The sequence below is a fragment of the Macaca thibetana genome, chromosome 2 (genome assembly GCF_024542745.1).
Source record: "Macaca thibetana thibetana isolate TM-01 chromosome 2, ASM2454274v1, whole genome shotgun sequence".
In the NCBI taxonomy this organism is placed as follows: Eukaryota; Metazoa; Chordata; class Mammalia; order Primates; family Cercopithecidae; genus Macaca; species Macaca thibetana.
Window position 1 is genome coordinate 60063438 of NC_065579.1, and position 23200 is coordinate 60086637.

Genomic DNA, 23200 nt, shown 5'->3' on the forward strand with positions numbered 1-23200 from the left:
CAAAATTCATCTACTTTCAAGTACTCTCTTCATATATTTTGAGAGTAAAATTGTTACACAATTTTACATCATAGTGATAATACCTTTGTGTCAAATCCTGCAGGGAGCCCTTGGAATACTTTCAGATCCTGCTTGAGCTACAAAAACATTGAATAACATTAAAAATAAAAACAAGAACTTAAGCAATAGAAAAGACTTGTACATATCCTCCTGTGATATTCCATGTGAACCATTATTTAGGAACACCCTCTCCCTTTATACAGGAGGGGGATGGAGTGAGGAATTCTAAGAATATTACACAAAAGTGTCAAAGCATCACAATTTTTGCCTAGTAAAGGATCATTTTTTTCTTCTATTTTATTGTGCCACTGGAGTGTAGTGGCACAATCATAGCTCACTACCTTGAACTCCTGGGCTCAAGTGAGTAAAGGATCATTTCTAAGTGAATAAAAAAGCCCCTTTTTATAGCAGAGGGATTGAATTTGATTTAACTTTGCACTTGCATACAGTGCCTTGCATACAGCAGGTGTGTGATAAATATTCATAAACTGTATTATAGGTAATCCATGATATTTCCTGACTTCATGTATATACTGACATTGTCAAAGATTATGACTGTTAAAGGTTACTGATTATTTACATAAAAACAAGTGGGTCTTGCAAAGAAAATTGGGTATAGCAGTGTGTGTGTCTGGAAACATATACACATCAAGCATGTATGTATATATGTGGGCATGTCTAGACTCCCTCAGGTTCTATAGCAGATAAATCCTGTAGGGCCTGGATCCTCAGGAGCAGTACTACTTACACTTTCATGTGCATATACACCATCTGGGCATCTTGTTAAATTATGGATTCTGATTTAAGTTTCTGAGTGATACTCAATGCTGCTGGTCTGGACACTTTGGGGACCATATGGCATGGAGACTGACAGATCCTGAAAAACAGTATCCATAACTGTTGACTGGAACCCAATGTCGATAGTTTTCCTGGCCTCCTCAAACACAACCTGCCATGTCATCAGATGCCATCTACTAGTACAAGACACCGATGGTCAGTCAAGTCCCAGTCTCTATGGAACAGTTAGTTGGCAAGTACCTGTGAGCCACCTGCTATGAGCTAATTACTTGGAGGAGGGGGAGTGGGGCTGTTGTGCCAGGGCCACAAGGAGGTGTAAGGTATGGTTCCTTCCTTCAGAATGCTTATGGCGTGTTGGGAGTGTGTGTATTCATGCACTAAATATATGAAAAGCAAATGCAACCAGAAAACAATCAGATGCTAAACCCTGTGTTGTAGATGTATGTTCTCAAATGTTCAGAGCAGGGCAGATTGCAATGGCTTGGGAAAGTTCTAGAAATGTCTTTGTCTTGGATTGGGGTTCCTAGAAACAGACAGACCCTGAGATGATTTAAGTGCAAATCATTTATTTGAAAACTTCAGGAAACCAATATTGGAATAGAAGAGTGAGAAAGAGAAGGGAAACAGTTCAAAAAGTAGCCAGGGAAATTCTAGGGAGAGTTTATTTCATTTGAGGGGTAAAGGAGTTTTGGAAGTTTACAAAACACCAACTCCCATCACAACATTCATTCCTCACATATGCATATGCCATGTGTGTTAGCAGAATGGTTTGTGAAGTTGGGGAAGCCACAGGCAAAGAAATGCAAATATTGGCTGTTGGAAATAGTCAGAAGTCAAGTGATTTCAGTCTGAGGGCTACAGGAAGGGCAAGGACCTGCTATCATCTTAAAAGAGCATCAGGATTTGAGCTGGAATTAGCAACTGCTTCGTCCTCTTCAACTCACCTGATGCCAGTGCCCAGTTGTCCTTTCTGGTGAATCTGAGATTTGTTCACTTGTTAGGCTCATGGCTAGAAAGGGCATTTACTAAGTGGTGGCTTCCTGCCTTTCTTGAGGCAGGCACCTACATCCTTCACAGACACCGGTGTAGGAAAGTCAGATCGTCCTTCTCTGGAAAGAGGAAGATCAAGTCTGTGGGGACCAGGCTGCCCATTTCTAGGGTTTGATCCTGGTCTCGCAGACACCCCTTCTATGTGCAGCCATGTCATGGGACTTGCCAAACTGACCCAGCTCACAGGGAACTGCAGGTCTTCTGTGGATTTGGTCAGTTGGCCCAAAGTACAGTTGATAATTACAAGACATTGTTGAAAATTTTTGCAACATGTAACTTTTGTAACATTATTTACTACTCTGCATTTGCAAGTATTTTGGGAACCGTTTGTCCTTTCACCAGCTCTTTAGTTTCTTGGGAACACTAAGGTACATAGGATTACATTTACTTATCTTCACTATGAAGGGAAATAAAGTACTGTTCTTAGAATCAGCTGAGAGAAGGTAGAAAACAGGAACGATCTGCTAATCAATAAGGAGTTTTCATAATCTGACCCCAGCCCGCTGTCCAGCCACATCTCTCTCCCTCCCCTCCATTATTCATCCTAGGCTCCAAGCACCTGAAATCATTCATGGCTTCTAGAAGACTCAAGGCCTTTTCCGGGCTGATTGCCATTGAATGCGATGACTTCCCCATGGATACCTTCCTCCTCTTCCCCTGACATAACCCTATCGTCTTACAAGCCAAACTTATAATGCTCTCCTAAAACTCCCCCTCATGGGGTTAGTTCCTTCCTTCCTGGTCCAGTTCAAAATTCAATAACAGCAAGTACCAAATTAAATTCCAATTGTCTGTCTTTACATCTTCCTCATCCCCAATTGTGAGACCTCTAGGTCAGGGACCATGTCTTTCTCTCCTCTGTGTCCCCATCACCAGTACTGGGTCTTACAGTTAGAAAGAATCGGCAGCTCCACCCTAGATCACTGAGGGAGAAAGGATATGCAATATCAATACTCTTATTTGAAAGTATATTTTGTATGTACCCCAAATTTGCCTTTGTTTTCCTTATACTTTGTAAGAGGTTTATTATTAATATTATTTACAATTAACATGTATCATTTTTAACAATACAAACAAAAATAAAAACTGTCTTCACCTTGGAAAAAATCCTTCCCCAATTCATGACAATTTTATAATATTAGGTAGCAGCCACTGGTACCAACCAAGGCTTAAGAAAATATATCCCCAAAGTCATTGAACCTACCAAAATTTTAACTAAGTTTATCATCCCTGGAGAAATTATGCTTTTAAGTCACAGGTCCTTCCTTTTGTAGAATGGTCCCCAGATTTTTTTTAGTCTTGAATTATAATTTAAAGGTGTAAATCATCCACCCAGCTCCCATTTCTCAGGATGTTATTCAACAGCCAGGATGAGGACAGTAATGTGGTTCTCAGCTGCCTTTGTCATTCTTTTCCTTTTCCTCTTGAAAGTGTTTTTGTAGGCCTGCCGGATGTCACAGAAATGCAACCTGGGCAAGATGTGTGTCACTTCTTTACTTGAAAAGTGTCCATGACTCTGGGCCCAGAAAGGATGTAATGAACACGCCCTGGTGCTTGGCCAGCATATTCCAGCTAGTTAGAAAAACAAGGCAGAGGGCACAGGATTTAACACACACACAATGGCAGCGGCTGCACTCGGGGGCATGCCATTTGATTCTTCACAGATGTGGGCTATTGGTCTGTAGTGAAGGAAAAACAAGTGGCCATAGCATCCTTCCACATGCTGTGAGATCATTTGTAAAAAAATATTTAAAGCATCTCGCCTCTGTTTCCACCACTAGGTCTACTGCCTTGTAGATCTGGCACAGAGGAGGGGCATGGTGATGGAGTGCATGCTACATACTGGTATGTGCTTTCTAATGAGACCAGACCCTAAAGTAAAGTAAAGATGACTATTAAACTAAAATTTGTATCAGTTCACTTATTTGAGGCTTAAATATATGGAAAGATACATGAATTTAAGTTGGCCTCTCAAAAAAAAAAAAAAATCAATGCCATTCCTAAAGTGTTCTCTTTTCCAAGTTGACCCATGTTAGGAAAGAGGGCTATAATAACAATAATACCCAACAAGTGAGCTGAGACCACTTGCATGGCTAAAAGAGTCTAATTAGGGAAGAAAATAATGAAAAAGTAAAACCCTCTAAAGTGGAAACAAACATTCTATTTCAGTCCTCCATGGACAAGGAACATCAACCTAGTTTGGGTTTAACTTAAACCACTTCATATTTAGTTTAAGAGTTTTTTAAAAATTGCTGCAAACTTATTTGAGCTGTTTATATAGCTGGGGAGGTGGGGACCACCTACCCTTTATGGAAAGCAATGTACTTCCAGTGGCCCGAGAAAACCAGGCCTATTTTAAATTATGAAGTTTTACAAAATGAGGCTTTATTATTTTTGTTATCCTTATTTCTCCCATGAATGGTGGTCTGTGATACAAATGTAAAACAGATATACATTCCACCCCGAGGAATAAAAATCTACATACACCAGTTATTTCCTAAAAATGAAAAAATTGTGTAGCCAGCTATGCCTTCCCCCTTTAATGATACATGTAGTTGTCTACGGTGCCTCATTCCAATTCTGTCTTCTGATTTTGACTGGTCCCACATATGCCTACCCATTCAGCTGCTTTCCTTGGAGAAACAGAGGCAAGGTAAGCCATTTCCCTAGTTTTCATCTACCTAATTTCAGTCTGTTAGGGTCAAGTTTTAGCCTGTATACAAATAAATGCAATGAGAAAGCCTTGGACAATGGTGAGCAAAGTAATAAAGTGCTGACATTTATCAAATGTTTACTATTTGTTAAATACTGTTCCACATGGGTTAACTCATTAAATCCTCACAACAAACCTAAGAGGTGAATAATATTCCCATTTTACAGATGAGGAAACTGAGTCAAGAGAGGTGATGTAAGTTGCCCATAACTGGTGAGTAACTGAGTCAGGACTGAAATCAAGGCAGGCTGACTCTGAGCCCACCCTCTTAGTCACCACGTTATTTTGCCCTCCTCATAAGCAAATTAATTCATGTAATGGATTCTTGCACAGACAGTTCCTTGGTGGTGATCACTGCTCAGTCTACAGTGGTGAGTGCTCCTTCTTGGAGCTGTACTTCAACCAATTTGCAGCCTGCTGAGGCCTCATATATGAAAATCTCTTTATAATCCACTCAGAATCATCTTTCACTTATGTCACCTCCTAGCAGCCATTATGGATGGCCTTGGCTCATCACATATTTGTTGTATAATGACTCCATATTCCCCTGTCAACTTTATTCTCATCTTTTACCTGCTAGATATCAGAAATAGATTGTATAAGCTCAGAAATAAACAGCCCTCTCCACACTAATATTTCCTCCTCCTCTCTCTTAAGTTATAATTATGTCATCTAGAATAAGTAGACAGATACTTGATGGAATCAAAGTTCAAGTGAGAAATAAATCCTCAAATTATTAATTACCAGTACTCTCAAGTACTCATTTAGTCTTATGGCCACAGGTGAATTCAGATGGATTTGATAATATTTATTTCCTCTGGAAGCTGAGAGACATAGGGAGGAGAAAAAGACATGAACCTGCAAATTGCAGTATGACATAATTGAGATACAACCATGACACATTTGAGGTACAACCAAATTACTATGGAAGTATAGACTGGGAGTGACTAACTTTGTCTAAGGGGACTAGGAAGAACTCACAGAGGAGGCAACATTTGAGCTGGGTCACGTAAGATAAGTAGGAGAAGGGGGTAAAAACTATCCAGACAGAATAAGCTGTGAAGATCTCAATGTATGTCAGAGTAAAGGGTGTTCAGGGAAGGGTGTAAAATCCTGAATAGTCAGAATGTAGGGGAATGAAGTGGACTGCACAGGTAAGAGGTGAAGCTATAGAAGGAAGCTGGGGCCATGCCAAGGAGTTCGCATAATATCCCACAGGCAGTGGAAGAGACCACAGAAGACTTTGTGTGAGGAAGTACGATCACACTTGTATTTTTCCCTCTCTTGTTGGCCTCTCCAGCTAGGCAGGTTTTGTTTATTATATTGCTGCTGTTACTTTATTGCTGTTGGTTGAAATCCATCAAGCATTTATTAGTATGCCACACACAGGCACTGTGTTAAGTGTTTTATATAAATTGCTGGATGTATGTTTGGGGAATGAACCCTTAGGTGCTACTAAGAAGTCATTTCTGCTGTTGTCTGAAAGGTTTCTACTGCAACCTTCTCATTTGAGAAAGACAAAAGGACCCATGTATTTTTGCTGTGTTTTGGACATATTTAATCAAATACTATTTATTATTTATGAATTTACTTCAACTGAGCATATCAGAGAAATGAAGTAAATCCTGGCATTCTAAAGAACTGGATAGATCTTTACTGAAAGGTGTACCTCAAGGGCAACAATTGATCGGTTCTCCCAGAGGCAAATTTCTCTGCCCTGGTAGTGTTCTGTGAGTCATTCATGGCCTCCACAGTGACATAAGCACTATATGACTATTAAACATGGCTTTATTTAAGTTTGGGCAAAAAAAGATCCCTGAGTTAATCTGGGAGACAGAGAAAATAAGAATCTGTAGGATTTTGGTTTTTGTTTTATATATACAACTCTTCTCTGCCGAATGTAATACAGATGGAAAAATTGTGATGCTGCTATCGAGCTGTTGAAAACAGTCTGCTCACCCAGATGGGCGCTCATTTGAAAGACAGGCACACCCGGTCAGTTCCCAGTAGCCAGCCCTGCAGTTCTTACACCTGGCTTCATGCAAGCACAGAAGGTGAAGCCAATTAATAACTTGTATAATTCCAGGCTGTCTCTACTCCCATGGCCAAATTCTGGACTGAGGATTGCAAACCCTCAGGAGACTCTGCTCTTCTTAAAGATCAAACCATAGAGTTTGCTGGAAACCAGGAAACAAAGGAGGTATGCTCTGATCAGTCATAGATTGTATATTATATGCTCTGATCAGTCAGTATGCTCTGATCTGTCATAGATTGTATATTATAAAAGTTGGAGAAGGATCTCAAAGTTGAATTGGCTTTTCCATATTGCCAAAATCTTTTAAATCCTGGAAATAAAATTATCTGACAGTTTGAACCCCCAAAACCCAACTGAAAGGACTACTTTGGTGTCAAAGAGAAAAATTTCAAACGGAATCAATTTTTAGATGAGAACAGAATAGGATAAGGGACACGACCCTAGGACTAGAGGTCGCAAGGGTCCTGTGGCTGTCTTATAAGCATCCCAAAAATCCCCATGCCTCATATGGTCTCATGTTTCATTGTCTCCCCATAGACCAAGCTTTCCACATAGAAAGTGATGGGGCTTTTCCAGGGCAGTTTTTGCCTCTCTTTCTTTATTGATATTTCCTTTCACTTTGGTACCCAAGACTCCATACTGGGCATTTGCCTTCATGCCCACCTCTCAGTGTACCTCAGGAACTTCTTGTTTCATTTTGGAAAGAGGCTGGGTAGAGATATACATACGTGCATATCTTGCCTATTGTTTTTGGTTTTTAGAAATATTGCTCCACAAGGTTTTATTTAGAAAATTAGACAAATTTACTCAAATTACACTGTTACTAGCTGCTTAGATTACTACACTTATTCTTGGGACATCTGAACTTTAGCATTCCTTACAGCTAAAAGAACTTTCTTACAGTTATATTTCAGGCATTACACATAATCAAGAAAGAGCATTATTTCTGAGCAAAGGAGCCTGCCTGACATTTATAGGTAATTTTATTAGACTAAATAAAACGAAATAATGGAATCAAATAATATCAGACCATAAAGGAGGCAATCCAGTGTAAAGCTGCTAATTTTTACGGATGTGAAATGAACTGACCACCTGCAACAGCAACAGTTTTTTGTTTTTCATCATTCTTTCTGTCTTTTCCCCCTGTTTAACTGGGCATGGGGCCACCCAAAACCAGGCAACACGCTTCAGTCTCCCTTGCAGCTACATATGGTCATATTCAGCTTTATTCTATTTAGCTAATGGATTGTAAACAAAAGGTTGTGTTTGACAGCTTGGAAGATTCCTTCTCCCCTTCCCCCTTCCTGCTGGCTGAAAGACTGATGTGATGGGTGGAGACAGTGTCATCTTGGACCATGACACAGAAGCTATTGCTTTCTGGTGCACTCAGGAATGGTAGAGCAATAAGGTAGAAGGAGCCTGAGTCTCTGAAACATGGCACTCTAGAGAGATTGCCTTCTAGATTTCTTTAAGTGTAAGACAATCAGATATCTATCTTTGTTTAAGTTACTGTGGTTTTGGATTTTTGTGTTACTCTTAGCCAAGCCTACTCTAAGCTGCTATATCAATAGTCTAGAAAATTATTAAATTGATTAGCAATGGCTTGCTAGAGGAGGGCAGGATGATGGGTGATGGGCAAGGCCTGATTCTAAATCCAACAGAGAAAGCACTTTAAATATTCTCTGTCTGGAGTTCCCAAATACTGATCCACAAATAGCTGCATCAGAATTACCCTGACAGAGGTTCCCGTAAATCCAGACTTCTGGTTCTCTTTTCAGGAGATTATGACTTAGTAGGCATTCTATGGGGTCCAAGACTGACATTATTTTAAAGCTCCTCACATAACCCTGATATCCAGATACACTTGGTAACTATCTGATCTACAACTGTTCTCTGCTGTGGGTCTGGGGTGGGGGGTGAAACAGAACCACCAGAAAGATTTGTTTGTTTTGGGGAAAAAAGCAAACAAATTTGAATTCTGAAATAATTTATTCCTCAAGTTATTTAGACCCACCTCTCCTTCTCCTAGTACCCACTGACAGTCACACAAATGTCACCAAATGAACTGTTCTCTTTCAGGTTAGCCTTTGATATGGTTTAGATCCATGTTGCACCCAAATCTCATGTCGAATTGTAATACTCAATGTTGGAGGTGAGGCCTGGTGGGAGGTGACTGGATCACAGGGGTGGATTTCCCCCTCGCTGCTGCTCTCATGAGAGTGAGTGAGTGCTCATGAGATCTGGCGCAGCACCTCCCCACTCTCTCTTCCTCCTGCTCTGGCCATGAGGTGCCTTCTTCCCCTCTGCCTTCCGCCACGATTGTAGGTTTTCCTGAGGCCTCCCCAAAAGCTGAGCAGATGCCAGCATCATGCTTCCTGTTGCAGCCTTTGGAAGTGCAAGCCAATTAAGCCTCTTTTCTTTATAAATTACCCAGTCCCAGCTATTTCTTTATAGCAGTGCAAGAATAGATGGATACAGCCTTCGTTCAGACAAACTGACATTGACATAATTTGCATGTGGTTAGACTGCATGTGGCTACTGTTTTTTGTTTTTCACAGATTACATTTTCCATGGGAGTTTAGTCAACACCAATGTGCATTACTATACATTAATGAATCATTTCTGACAAAAAGAATTACCATGAAAATGCAGAAAGACTTTACTTTTTAAAGATTCCAGGGCCTCACACCTCAGAGGTTGAAATTTTTGGTCCTTGCAAAGATCTGCAAGGTCAGCAGATTCAGTTAAACAGCTGTCAGGCGAAGCTGGCCTAATAACACTCGGGCATACCAGTGGGTTCTCTTGGCAGAAAAGGTGACGGGCAGGGGAAAGCATTAACAGAAGGCAGAGTGTGGCGAGACATTCCCAACAGCAGTGCACAGAAAGGGATTATACTAAGAGTACATCTACACCAGAGAAATCCCCTTTCAAGATCCATCCTCACGTTGACAGGTGCAGGCTTGGGAACTCAGTTCTCCTGCCCTTCTCTGGAAAGCTAGAGGAGAAAGAGCCTCGACCAGGAGGAAGCCAGGCAGGTCTCAAGGGGTTCACTATAACTCTGAGAAGAAATATAATCAAACAGCACCAAAGATGCGTTTTAAGACAAAATTCCAAAATGATGCTGAAGATACCAAAGATCTAATTCTAACTGGGTTACTAACTCAGTCTGAGTCTGGGTAAGTCACATAACGTTTCTGGTTTTAAATTTTATCTTATGCAGAATCAAGGGATTGAACTTAATGAACTATGAAATTCCTTTTAAAAGTTGGACAATTTTATATTTATTGAATAGCTAATTATATTATATATACATAGGTTCAAGGAAAAGCTCTCAGTCAATTATAGATTTGTTTTTATTTTAAAATATAAAAATCCTAAATCCCAACATAAAATCATCAGAGAGACATGCATGTCTTTGAAACCGGAATTTCTGAAAACTTTCTTAATTGCTTAATCCCCATAAACTCTGATGGCATCCTGTTGTCCCTACTGAAAGATGCCATTATGCAAATATTTAGCTTAGTACTTTTAAACATCCACAAACGTTTATTTCACTCTCCCAAATAACATCAGTCAGAGGACTGAAAACATTCTGAACCCAGGCACTTATTGACATGATAGCTACAGGCTCTCATTAAAGGGTAGTCTATGAAATCTAATTCTGTGCTTACTGATGGTCTCCTGGGTTAAGAGAAATTGCAACCTGAAATGAGATACAGCTCTTTTATTGGTTGTTGTTACTGCAAAGTGGTCTTGAATCTTTTGGTGCTCTCTCCATTTTAACCCTCCTTCTTCAGGTGACACAGCAGTAATAAAATACTCACTTCCTAAACCTTCCACATAACCCTGCTACTTGACTCACAGGCCATTGCCCATGTAAAAGGATTGAAAGATAAATTGGAACTCCCAGAAATCCCAGGAAATATTTGTATGTCATAGAGCTCCAATAGATTAAATAGGTTGGATTAAGCGCCAGTGCAATTCAGGGGAATGGAGAGAAAAAAACCAAACTTACTTCATCCACATGCCCAACGGTTCCATAAATCCTTGCCATCTGTCCAATGAGGTAGGGGAATCTCTCACCAATCTCTTTCAGCATTGGAAGAAAACCATTCAAAGCCACTGGCTCATAGCCTGCTATCTCTATTAGGATGTTTAGGATGATGTCATTATGGGTTGAATCCTTCAAATGCCCAATTAGGAAAGGAATACACTTCTGAACTACCTATAAAGAGAGAGGGGAGGAGGAGGGAAGAAAGAAGAAGGAAAAAGAAAAGTTAATTAAATTGCAATTAATTTTGAAAGCAAAATTTTTTTGTATTAAACCTGAACTCAACACATTCTGGGATTATTAACCTCATTGGTACTCAGGCAAATCTCCCAAGTTTAGAATTTAAAATTTACAATAAAATCTTCAGAGCCTTTAGTTCCTTTTTCTTTTAATCTGTGCCTTACTGTTGAAGAGTGAAGTTTAAAATAATGCTTCAGTGTTGCTATTCATAAGTCAAGTTTCGATGTGTTATTTCCTCATTGGGAATGGTACATTTCCTCCAACCACCATGAAAGCTGAAATTTAAAGGACAATTTAAGTAGGTAGGAGATCCTTGTTGACTTTAATCAAAGCCTTCAAAATGGAGAAATCCAGTTTAGAAATGTTTAATAAATAAAAATATGAAAGCAGAAAAGATCTCCCACATTTTCTTCAATTTTCCATTTTGATCACAAAAATGTAATAATAAGATAAAATTATTAAAGCAAAATGATTTATACCATAGTCTCATATGTTAATTTTTTTTCTTGACTCTTAATGCTTATATGAATGTAAAGGTGAAATTTATCCAAGAAAATGGAACTCTTTGGTGGAATAAAGACTCTATGTTAATATGTCACATACTGATAATGTAATGAATTGTTTTGTTTGCTAAAATAGAAGAATTAGAAAGGGAAACTTGTGGGAAGCTGAACAACGAAAGTGCAACAGATTTGCCCATCCATATTTCTGCTTTATTTGTTTCTTTTGTTTGTGTTTGATTTACTTTATTGATTTGTCATTTTTTGAGTAGGGTAGACTTTAAATGTAGCTTCCAGTATTAAAACCAAATCTGATACACAGCACCATCTGCCCAAAGTTGAACTCATAATCCACCCCCTGCCAAAAACCTGCTTCTCCCACCACCTCTTCTGGCTCTAAGTGCCTCCTTTTCCTATAAATTACACCATTATCCACCTGGCTACTCAAACTAGAAACTGTTTCTCCCTTACCAGCAGCTATTTTCCAAGCAATCACCAAGTCCTGTTGATTCCAATACCCAAGAATCCCACAGATTTGTCCACTCCTTTCTTTTTATATTCATCCATTCATTCACTCTTTCACAAATACTGACTGAGTCCTTCCTATTTGCAAGCTGTAGGTGATGGGGACAGCAATAAGTCTGACAAGATTCACTGTTTAGTAAAGGAGACATTCAGTAAAAGAAATAATCACATCAGAAATGAACAATTATAATTTTAATAAATCCCATGTAGGGAAAATGTAGGGCTCTGTGAGAGACTGTCCCAGGGCCCTAATTGAGGCAAAGGGTCAGGGAAGGTCTCTCTCAGGGGGACATGGAGCTGAGATCCCTGACCCAGGCATCCCACACATGGGTTATTCCAACAGCCTCCTAACAGGTCTCCCTGCCCTCAGTCTTGCCCATCCAATCTCTTCTCAGATTTAGCCACAGTGGTGTTTTTTCCTGCCTTAAAACCCTACGGTCACTTGCCCTTTTTTTCATACCTGACTCCTATCCATCTTCCCACATTCAGTCCCTTGTCCACTTGGTCCACCTTCCCCAGTCCAGATTCCACTACCTATCGCATATCAACTATGATGAATTATTTTTAAAAATTCTTAACTTGAGAAATTTTCTTTTGCATCTTGGATTTTACTCATGTGATCTGTTCTGCCTGGAATTCATGTTGCCCCGAATTTGCTTGAGTAGCTCCTGATCATTCTTGAGGCCTCAGATGAACTATTATTTCCTTAAGAAACCTCCCTCAACTCCTCTCTTCTTCCTTCTCAGGCTATAGTGCCCTTGTGGAAGCTCCCACTGTACCCTAAATGGCCCTGAGCAGGTCCTTCACATGATTCCTTCTTACTGCTGCTCTAGACGCCTTTCAGGCTGGATTGAAAGCTCCACAAGGTTAAGCATCATCCCTATCTTGTACACCATTGGACACCTAATGCCTTACACAGAGCTTATCCGGAAGGTGAGTTAATAAGTTTTTGAGCAACAAATCAAAGGAAGATAAATCTAATTTGTATACAGTGACATCTGAATAAAACATCTCCCCCACCCCATAGTAAAGAGTTGTACACAATGTTTAAACATATACTGTCATGTATTACTACAAAACAATTAACAAGAACATAAAAGAAGAAAGTTTCTAGATAATTAAAATTATCCTATATAGAGATTTAAACTTCAGATTCATATCCAGTACTTTTGGAGGAAAGAATAGGGCTAGATTCTGGTAAATAGCATATACGAATGCACAGTTCTAGAAATGCTGCCTGTGCATTAGGAAGCAATTGTATGTTCTTCAGGAGAAGCCATGCAAGGTCCCTGGCATATATGGCAGAAGTGTCAGCCAGCTGCTCCAGGTCAGGGCAACATACTTAACCTCATGTTTTTAGCAATGAAAAATGCTTGCACATTTCCTGCCCCATTCTATAAAGTTTCATTTCCCAGTCCTTACTCTTCAGGTCCTGTTTCCTGAACACCAAGGTCTTTGTGACATGTGCTTCTCTCATGCCACTTTTACTTTAAAATTTAAACTTCAGCAATACGTCCCAAGCTACATAGCATGGGTTTTAGCTGTTGTCCCATAAAGAACAATTAAGAAGGAAAGAAAAAGAAGAAGTGAAGGAAGGAAGGAAGAGAGAGAGAAAGAAAGAAAGAAAGAAAGAAAGAAAGAAAGAAAGAAAGAAAGAAAGAAAGAAAGAAAGAAAGAAGGAAGGAAGGAAGGAAGGAAGGAAGGAAGGAAGAAAGAAAGAAAGAAAGAAAGAAAGAAAGAAAGAAAGAAAGAGGGAGGAAGGAAGAGAGGAAGGAAGAAAGGAAAGGAAGGATGGAAGGAGGGACGGAAGAAAAAGAAAGAAAGAAAGAAGGAAAGAAAGAAAGAAAAGAAAAGAAAGAAGACAGAAAGAGAAAGAAAGATGCTCAAGGCAAATACATACACTTGGGCATAGTTGAATCCACAGAAAGAGCAAGGGAAGAGAAGCCTTGAACAATGTAAATTAAATAATAACAATTTTACAAATTCAACAAAAGTTGATATTTTTTACTCTGAATTCCGAATAGCCTAAAGTTTGTTACGATGATAGAAAAGATAGATATTTCTTGAAGTTTATCCACACATGAGAGACAAGTCTGCTTTGGGTTTTAGATAGATTATTCTTGGATTAGAAGGAATTTTATTTTCCAAACATAGGGCATTTCCTTAGGCTGGTGTCTTCAGTGCTTCCTCATTGAGAGCTGCCTGCCTGATGCAGGGAATGGTGGGCTTCAATGAGAGCCAAGTAGCCACTAAGAATAAGATTCTGGCTGCAGAGAGCAAGCTGACATGGACTTTGTTCAGGCTGTAAACCATGGACAGCTGAAAAAGCTACCAAACTGGCCTTGTTGCCTCAAATCTCTCTCCCTTCTGTTCAGGCTCCTCACTGCCACCAGACTCATAGCCCTCAAACTCCGATCTGATCACCTCAGGTTTCTCTTAGAGATTTTCAAAATTTTCTCATGGCCCATGGACAAAATTCCAGAGCCATGCTATTCCAGACTCCGGTGTCTTTTTTGATGGGCCTATCTGCAGACTCTTCCCCTATGACCCAGTTACATGGCACTGATCACCCACAGTGGCTTGAACACAGAGAAATTTTGTACTTTCAAATTCGATCTCAAATCTCTACTTCTGGGAAATCTTCTCTCCACCCACCCTAACACATGCAGGACCTGACACTAGGGTACAAGCAGAGTCCTTCACATCACAAATACTCAGCCACTATATAAAATGTTCTATCCTCCTTCCTGACAAATGTGCCTTTCTAACAATCTGTGACACTTGATTTGAATTTAGAACGTTTGACCTCTGGAGAGAAAATAAGGAGAGATGTCTCCCAGTCCCCATTCCTTGTCCCATACCTTCTCTTCTATTTCCACCCCGGCTTTGCCCTGCATGTGAACACCCCAGTCCACACATGCAAGCTCTTCTAGGCCACCTCTCAAGAATATGGGGTCAACTGTTGGCATGGCTTGTTCTCAGGAGAACAGACCCAAGGACCAAGTATTCACAAATCCTGGAAGCAGGTTTGAGATACCTGGGAAAGGAATTCGAAGGTCTCAGTTACCTGAACTGAGTTTAGTGGGCAAAAGACTGGGTGGGAACTGGGGGTGCAAGTAAAGGAGGGCCCAAACAGAATGCTCTAAACCAAGTAGCCCAGCATAGGGCCTCAGCCCTGAATTCCCTGGTTTTTCCTGGGTAGAATTAGTCACTTCCTCTTCTATGCTCCCACAGCAGTCTATTTACGAGTTTGGCATTTTGTCATTGAAGTTTTATGGATACATCTCCCAGACCATGTACACCTTGAGGATATGGCCATCTGAAGACAGTGCCATAACTTAATTTACAGCAATAACATTTCAAATCTTATGTAAAGAATAAATTTTTTGAACAATTAAAGTCTCAGGATACAAAATCAATATGCAAAAATCACTAGCATTCCTATATACCAACAGCAGGCAACAAAGAGCCAAATCATGAATAAATTCCCATTCACAATTGCTACAAAGAGAATAAAATACCTTGGAATACAGCTAACAAGAGAAGTGAAGGACCTCTTCAAGGAGTGCTACAAACCACTGCTCAAGAAAATCAGAGAGGACACAAACAAATGGAAAAACATTCCATGGTCATGGATAGGAAGAATCAATATTGTGAAAATGGCCATACTGCTCAAAGCAATTTACAGATTCAATGCTATTCTTATTAAACTACCACTGACCTTCACAGAATTAGAAAAAACTACTTTAAAATTCATATGGAACCAAAAGAGAGCCCATATAACCAAGACAATCCTAAACAAAAAGAATATAGCTGGAGGAATCATGCTATCCAACTTTAAACTGTACTACAAGACTCCAGTAACCAAAACAGCAGAGCACTGGTACAAAAACAGACACACAGACCAATGGAACAGAATAGAGATCTCAGAAATAAGACTGCACATTTACAATCATTTGATCTTCAACAAACCTGACAAAAACAAGCAAGGGGGAAAGGATTTTCTATTCAATAAACTGTGCTGGGAGAAGTGACCAACCATATGCAGAAAACTGAAACAGGACCCGTTCCTTACGCCTTATACAAAAATTAACTCAAGATGGATTAAAGACTTAAATGTAAAACCCCAAATGATCAAAACTCTAGAAGAAAATCGAGGCAATACTATTCAGGACATAGGCGCAGGCAAAGATTCATGATGAAAACATCAAAAGCAATTGCAAGAGAAGCAAAAATTGACAAATGGGATCTAATTAAAGAGCTTCTGCACAGCAAAAGAAACTATCATTAGAGTGAACAGAAAATCTATAGAATGGGAGAAGATTTTTGCAATCTATCAATCTGATAAAGGTCTAATATCCAGAATCTACAAGGAACTTAAACAAATTTGCAAGAAAAAAAACAAACAACCCAATTAAAAAGTGGGCAAAGAATGTGAACAGCCATTTCTCAAAAGAAGACATTCTTGTGGTCAACAAACATGAAAAAAAGCTCAACATCGCTGATCATTAGAGAAATTCAAATCAAAACCACAATGAGATACTGTCCCATGCCAGTGAGGATAGCAGTTACTAAAAAGTCAAGAAGGAATAAATGCTGGCGAGGTTGTGGAGAAAATGGAACATTTTTACACTATTGGTGGGAATGTAAATTAGTTCAACCATTTTGGAAGATAATGTGGTGATTCTTCAAAGACCCAGAACCAGAAATAGCATTTGACCCAGCAATCTCATTAGTGCGTATATACCCAAAGGAATATAAATCATTCTATTATAAAGATACATGCATGCATATGTTCATTGCAGCACCATTTGCAATACCAAAGACATGGGGTCAACCCAAGTACCCATCAATGATAGACTGGATAAAGAAAATGTGGCACATATATACCATGGACTACTATGCAGTCATAAAAAGGAACAAGATCATGTCCTTTGCAGGGACATGGATGGAGCTGGAAACCACTATACTCAGAAAACTAATGCAGAAACAGAAAACCAAACACCACATATTCTCATTTATAAGTGGGAGGTGAACGATAAGAATACAAGCATATGATGTGGGAAGGGTGGAACAACACACACTGGGGCCTGTTGGGAGGCTAGGGGGGAGGGAGAGAATCAGGTAGAATAGCTAATGCGTGCTTGGCTTAATAACCAGGTGATGGGTTGATCTGTGCAGCAAACCACCATGGCACACATTTACCTGTGTAATAGACCTGCACATCCTGCCCATGTACCCCAAAACTTAAAAGTTGAAGGAGAAAAAAAAAAAAGAGCAATTATGCACACACATGTGTGTTGGCACACACTTTCTCTTCAATTAGTCTTCATGCCCAGTTTTATCTTGTAATTACTTTGGCTAGCATTAAGAATCTACTAATCTCTAGAAATCTACAAAATGAGTGCCATTCTTTTTATTTACTAATTCCCACCGTACTGAAATATATTATATATTCCAAAAACTATAGTTCTGCACTAAATTTCAGAACAGTCTATATATTCCAGCACTCCATCTTCTTAACATTCTGTAAATGACTTCTTATTTTAAATAAATACCAAAAGTGACCCTGAGTATTGTTGGCCTCGGTTAGGTGTGTGAATAGAAATGCTCTACATTGTTGTGTGAAAATCCTAGAAAATAATTCTCTCCTCTAGGGAACACATCACAAAAGCAGCTCCTCTGTGTCTGAACATTCATCACCGGAAGACTGCCCTTGCCACTTCCTGCCACTCATTGCTGTGTGCTTGGGGCTAGAAGCTAATGTCCCAGGGATAACAACAGATGTGCTTATATGTGTAACTAAACTCTGTTCCTTTCATTGGCTAGACTACAACATGGTTTACAGCAGCCAAGATTACAGACTTGATTCTCACAAAGGCCACTCGGAAAACTGACCATCCAGCCTTTTTCCATAAATGGATCCTGAGAATTCTCTGGAGGTACCAGGTATAAATTACTAGCCAGGAACTGCCTCCTCCCATCTGACAAGGATAGTGTCCTGAAAAGTAGGATGCCCAGAGGGCAGTGATGGAGGAAGGGGACCCACCTACTCAGTTAGCCACATCCTGGAGCTCACAGATACGTGGATGTTGAAGCGAGGCTACCGTCACAGTCTCATGGACTAGTCAGCTTTATGTAGAGAAATTTTTTTTCAAGGGCCAACTGTTGATCCTCCAGCCCTGGAAAACCATGTTATCCCAGGTCACAGAGGGTGAGTAGTGAGAAGGGCATTTGGGACACATGAAACATCCCTGCACATTGCCTTCCCTAGGGAGCCCACTCAGTTTACCTCCAAGTTACACAGCATCAGGAATGCTTTAATGCAGGAACAGAAGCTTTACTTGAATTCCAGTTTCATGAAGTCAAAGTCTCCTTATTTAGCTTCCTCTTTTGCCTGAAATGAATTAGGCTTAACTTGAAAGCTTCAGTCTAAATTTCTGGTTGTCGCCACTTATTTCCCTTCTCAGTAAACCATTTCTCCACATATCCTTCCATCTCCCTTGCTCACTGTCTAATTAAGGAAGGGGTGAGAGAGAAGGTGAATCAGGTGGTTTCTGTATTGTACCACCTGTGGTGACAGACCCTTTGAAATCAAGGGTGCACTCTAGTTCTAGGGGTGCTGGCAGCAGGAACAGAGCATGAAGAGCTGCGGGAGGCAAGTGAAGAGGCCGCTTTGCCATGAAGGTAGGGCTGACAGGAAATGGGACTCCACAATCCCCCCTGCCATTACAACTTCTTCTCCCCAGGTAGGATCCCGGTATTGGTGGGGTCCATCCACATCACTCTAGGTGCTCCCTAAACCCTGGCCTCTTTGTTCTGGGATCCACATGCAGCACCCACAATACCTAGCAGAACATGAGTTCACCCTCTCCTCATTTTGTTTACTCTCCTTCTCTTGTCTAGCCACGCTCCAACTGCCCTCTCTTCCTCACTTTCTCCTGTATCTTCTGGAACTTTCATTTGCTTCACAAGCCACAGCCTTACAGCCTTGATTCTTTAGTGTGTTGAGGTCAAAAGATTTCATTGGTTGGAATTAGACTGGGTTTGTATTGCAGCTTGGCCTGATCTATCTGGCTTTGGGAAAGTGACCTAGCTAGTGTGAGGCCCAGATGGTTTTAGGATGGTTTTAGGGAAGGTAGTATGACTCTGATGGTCAGTGGGGGACATGAAAGTTGAAAGGCTGATAAAGATGAAGTGCATGTGAAAAGCCACTTCAGCCACCAAGTCACCCTTTGGTACCACCACTGTTCTTAATAACCTCTCCAAACTTTGGCTTCTCTATTTATAAAATAAAAAGCTTGTTGTGGGAAATAAATGAGACGTCTGTGATACACCTACATAGTGCCTGGTACATGGTATGAGCTCAGTCACTATTAGTGCTATTGTCCACCCTCCCCTGCCTGCTGGGACCAGCACTGAGAAAACTCCTCCTCTGTTAGCCTTCTCTACAGTGGAAGTGGAAGCTGCCCAGTTATTTCCCCAGTTGGAGACCTCTGTTCTAGGTGATCCAATAATCCTTCAACTCCACTCCTCAACCCAAACTCTATGGCAGTTTTGCTCATCCTTTCTGTCCTCAGTCCTTTCCAAAATTGGTTCTCTCACTTGTGCTCTGGAATACATTCCCCATCTTCCTCCAGCACCTTGTTCTGTCTCCTATTTCCTCTCGCATCTTCAATCCCTTATTCTTATTGTGTCTTTAACCCTCCTTGTTTCTTCTAAACTTCCTGAATTGGCAGTCCATACTCATATGGTCCTTTCCTAACCTTCCCTTCCACATGCAATCCACAATAAATGACTGACTTCTCCCACTCCACCTCACAAATGCTGCCTTTTGTAAAAAAGATACAACTGACGAGCCCCAATTGCCAAATCCAAGGTCAATGCCTGCCTCTTGTCTTTTTTACTTCTCTAGACCTTGACCCTGTTGAGCCACTTTTTCCCCTTTCACAGCATGAATTTTCCTGGTTCTTCATGTCTTCACTCTTTTTGTCTCTTGTTAATTTGTTCATTTCTTAATTCAATAACTTTGTATTCACATCATACTATGTGACCCAGCACTACACTAGGGAGTGCATATGAATATGTAGATAAGAGTCCTATGTACCTTAAGGAGTTTATTGTGCACCAAAAGAAACAGTCTTGCAAAAATGACATATTGCTCTAGGGGCAACAGGGACAGTGCATACCAATAACATAGAACTCCCCAGTCCTCTGCCTGAGCTCTAGCCTTGCTACTGAAAGTGTGGTCCCTTGAAGCAACAGCAGCAGCACCATATGGGTACTTGTAAAAAAGACACAGTTGGGTCCCCAATTGTGTCTACTGAACCTACTGAACCAAAACCCCTGGGATTGAGGCCCAGGCATTGGTCATCCTTGTTGGTCTCATCTCCTGAAGCTTCCTGTGAATTCTGCTCTCCAATATCCAAGATTCCCAGCTCTGAATCATCCACATAAAAGTATGCATTTTTCAGGGATGGCTCTGATGTCACTCCCTTTGTGGGGCTTCATGGCATCTATTTCCCCCTAAAATAGAATTCATTACCCCCTCTCTCTGTTTATGCCATTTGCAAAGCATTTATCACCTTGTTTAATTTGGTTCTATCTTTGTTCTCAGTTTGGTTCTATGAATATTTATTGAGCACTATCAGATACTGTGGAAAAGTCTAAGATACAGAGGAAAGAAGAAATCATTTCTTGTCAAAGGAGCTTGCAGTCTATTGTGGCTAATTATGCATACAACTATTCTTTCTTGCTTTTCTTTGAATAATTTGTTCCAGTCTTCACTTTAGCATTGATTTTTTTTCAAGTGGTGGATAGTGAAATTATAAAGAAATGGGACAACCATAATTGAATAACCTTGGGCTAACCATTCATATTCACTGGGCACACATGTTGGTTGATATGGTTTGGCTCTGTGTCCTCACCCAAATCTCATCTTGAATTGTACTCCCATAAGTTCCACATGTTGTGGGAGGGACCTAGTAGGAGATAATTTGAATAATGGGGGCAGTTTCCCCCAAACGTTTTTCATGGTAGAGAATAAGTCTCATGAGATCTGATGGTTTTATCAGGGGTATCCGAAAATGAGAGGCTTCATTTTCTCTTACTGCCACCATGTAAGAAGTGCCTTTTGCCTCCCACCATGATTCTGAGGCCTTCCCAGCCATGTGGAACTGTAAGTCGAATTAAACCTCTTTTTCTTCCCAGTCTTGGGTATGTCTTTATCAGCAGCATGAAAACTGACTAATACAGTAAATTGGTACCAGTAGAGTGGGGCGTTGCTGAAAAGACACCTGAAAACTTGGACGTGACTTCGAAACTGGGTAACAGGCAGCAGTTGGAACAGTTTGGAGGGTTCAGAAGAAAACAGGAAAATGTGGGAAAATTTGGAACTTCCTAGAGACTTGTTGAACAGCTTTGACCAAAACACTGAAAGGGATATAGACAATAAGGTCCAGGCTGAGGTGGTCTCAGATGGAGATGAGAAACTTGTTGGAAACTACAGCAAAGGTGATGCTTGTTACGTTTTAGCAAAAAGACTGGTAGCATTTTGCCCCTGCCCTAGGGATTTCTGGAACTTTGAACTTGAGAGAGATGATTTAGGGTATCTGGCAAATAAGTTTCTAAGCAGCAAAGCATTCAAGAGGTGACTTGGGTGCTGTTAAAGACATTCAGTTTTATAAGGGAAGTAGAGCATAAAAGTTTGGAAAATTTGCGGACTGACAATGTGATAGAAAAGAAAAACCCATTTTCTGAGGAGAAATTCAAGCTGGCTGCAGAAATTTGCATAAGTAACAAGGAGCCAAATGTTAATCCCCAAGACAATGGGGAAAATGTGTCCAAGGCATGTCAGAGGTCTTCATGGCAGCCCCTCCTATCACAGGCCCAGAGACCTAGGAGGAAAAAATGGTTTCATGGGCAAGGCCCAGGGCCCCCATGCTGTGAGCAGTCTAGGGACTTGGTGCCCTGTGTCCTAAACACTCCCACTGTGACTGAAAGGGGCCAAAGTACAGCTCGGGCCATGACTTCAGAGGGTGCAAACCCCAAGCCTTGACAACTTCCATGAGGTGTTGAGCCTGCAGGTGCACAAAAGTCAAGAATTGAGGTTTGGGAACCTCTGCCTAGATTTCAGAGGCTGTATGGAAATGCCTGGATGTCCAGACAAAAGTTTGCTTCAGGGGCAGGGCTCTCATGGAGAACCTTTCCTAAGGCAGTGCAGAAGGGAAATGTGGGGTCAGAGCCTCCACACAGAGTCCCTACTGGGGCACCAGCCTGTGAAAGCAGCCAGGAGGGAGGCTGTACCCTGAAAAGTCACAGGGGTGGAGCTGCCGAAGAACCCCTGCATTGGTGTGACTCAGATGCGAGACATGGAGTCAATGGAGGTCATTTCGGAGCTTTAATATTTGAGTGCCCTGCAGATTTCAGACTTGCATGGGACCTGTAGCCCCTGGCTTTGACCAATTCTCCCATTTGGAACAGTTGTATTTATCCAATGTAACTTGCTTTTGATTTTACAGGCTCATAGGCAGAAGGCACTTGCCTTATCTTAGATGAGGTTTTGGACTGTGGATTTTGGACTGTGTTAATGCTGAAATGAGTTAAGACTTTGGGGGACTGCTGGGAAGGCATGGTTGGTTTTGAAATGTGAGGAAATGAGATTTGGATGGGCCAGGGATGTAGTGTTATGGTTTGGCTCAGTGTCCCCACCAAAATCTCATCTTGAATTGTACTCCCATGATGCCCAAATGTTGTGGGAGGGATGCAGTGGAAGATAATTTGAATTATGGGGGTGGTTTCCCCCATACTGTTCTCCTGGTAGTGAATAAGTCTCATGAGATCTGAAGGTTTTATCAGGGTTGTCTGCTTTTGCATGGGGTTTCTCATTTTCTCTTCCTGCCACCATGTAAGGAGTGCTTTTTGTCTCCTGCCATGATTCTGAGGCCTCCCCAGCCATGTGGAACTGTAAGTCGAATTAAATCTCTTTTCTTCCCAGTCTTGGGTATGTCTTTATCAGCAGCATGAAAACGGAATAACACATTGGTACTCTCCAAAATCCATTTCTACTTCCCTCTTCCTGGCAGCCTCTAGTTTCTGTCTGTGTATCCTCCAGTTCAAGAGAAGCTCTAGAGGTAGAGCATGTATCCTAAACAGACAGAATATCAAGACTTCTGTTGGCTGCTGGTGGCAGTGATAGATGTAGGAGAAGCATAGTGCCAAGAGAGCCC

The 23200-nt window shown here is 40.8% G+C and overlaps 1 protein-coding gene across 6 annotated transcripts in view; it reads right to left on the reverse strand.

Annotated features, from left to right (window-relative positions):
* Window positions 1-23200, reverse strand: part of VEPH1 (ventricular zone expressed PH domain containing 1) — a 247970-nt gene that overhangs the window by 146716 nt on the left and 78054 nt on the right. For all 6 annotated transcript variants that reach the window (XM_050779846.1, XM_050779843.1, XM_050779847.1 and 3 more), the window contains one exon: window positions 10672-10881. In XM_050779846.1, the coding sequence (XP_050635803.1) occupies window positions 10672-10881 (210 nt within the window). The remainder of the gene's footprint in view (window positions 1-10671; window positions 10882-23200) is intronic.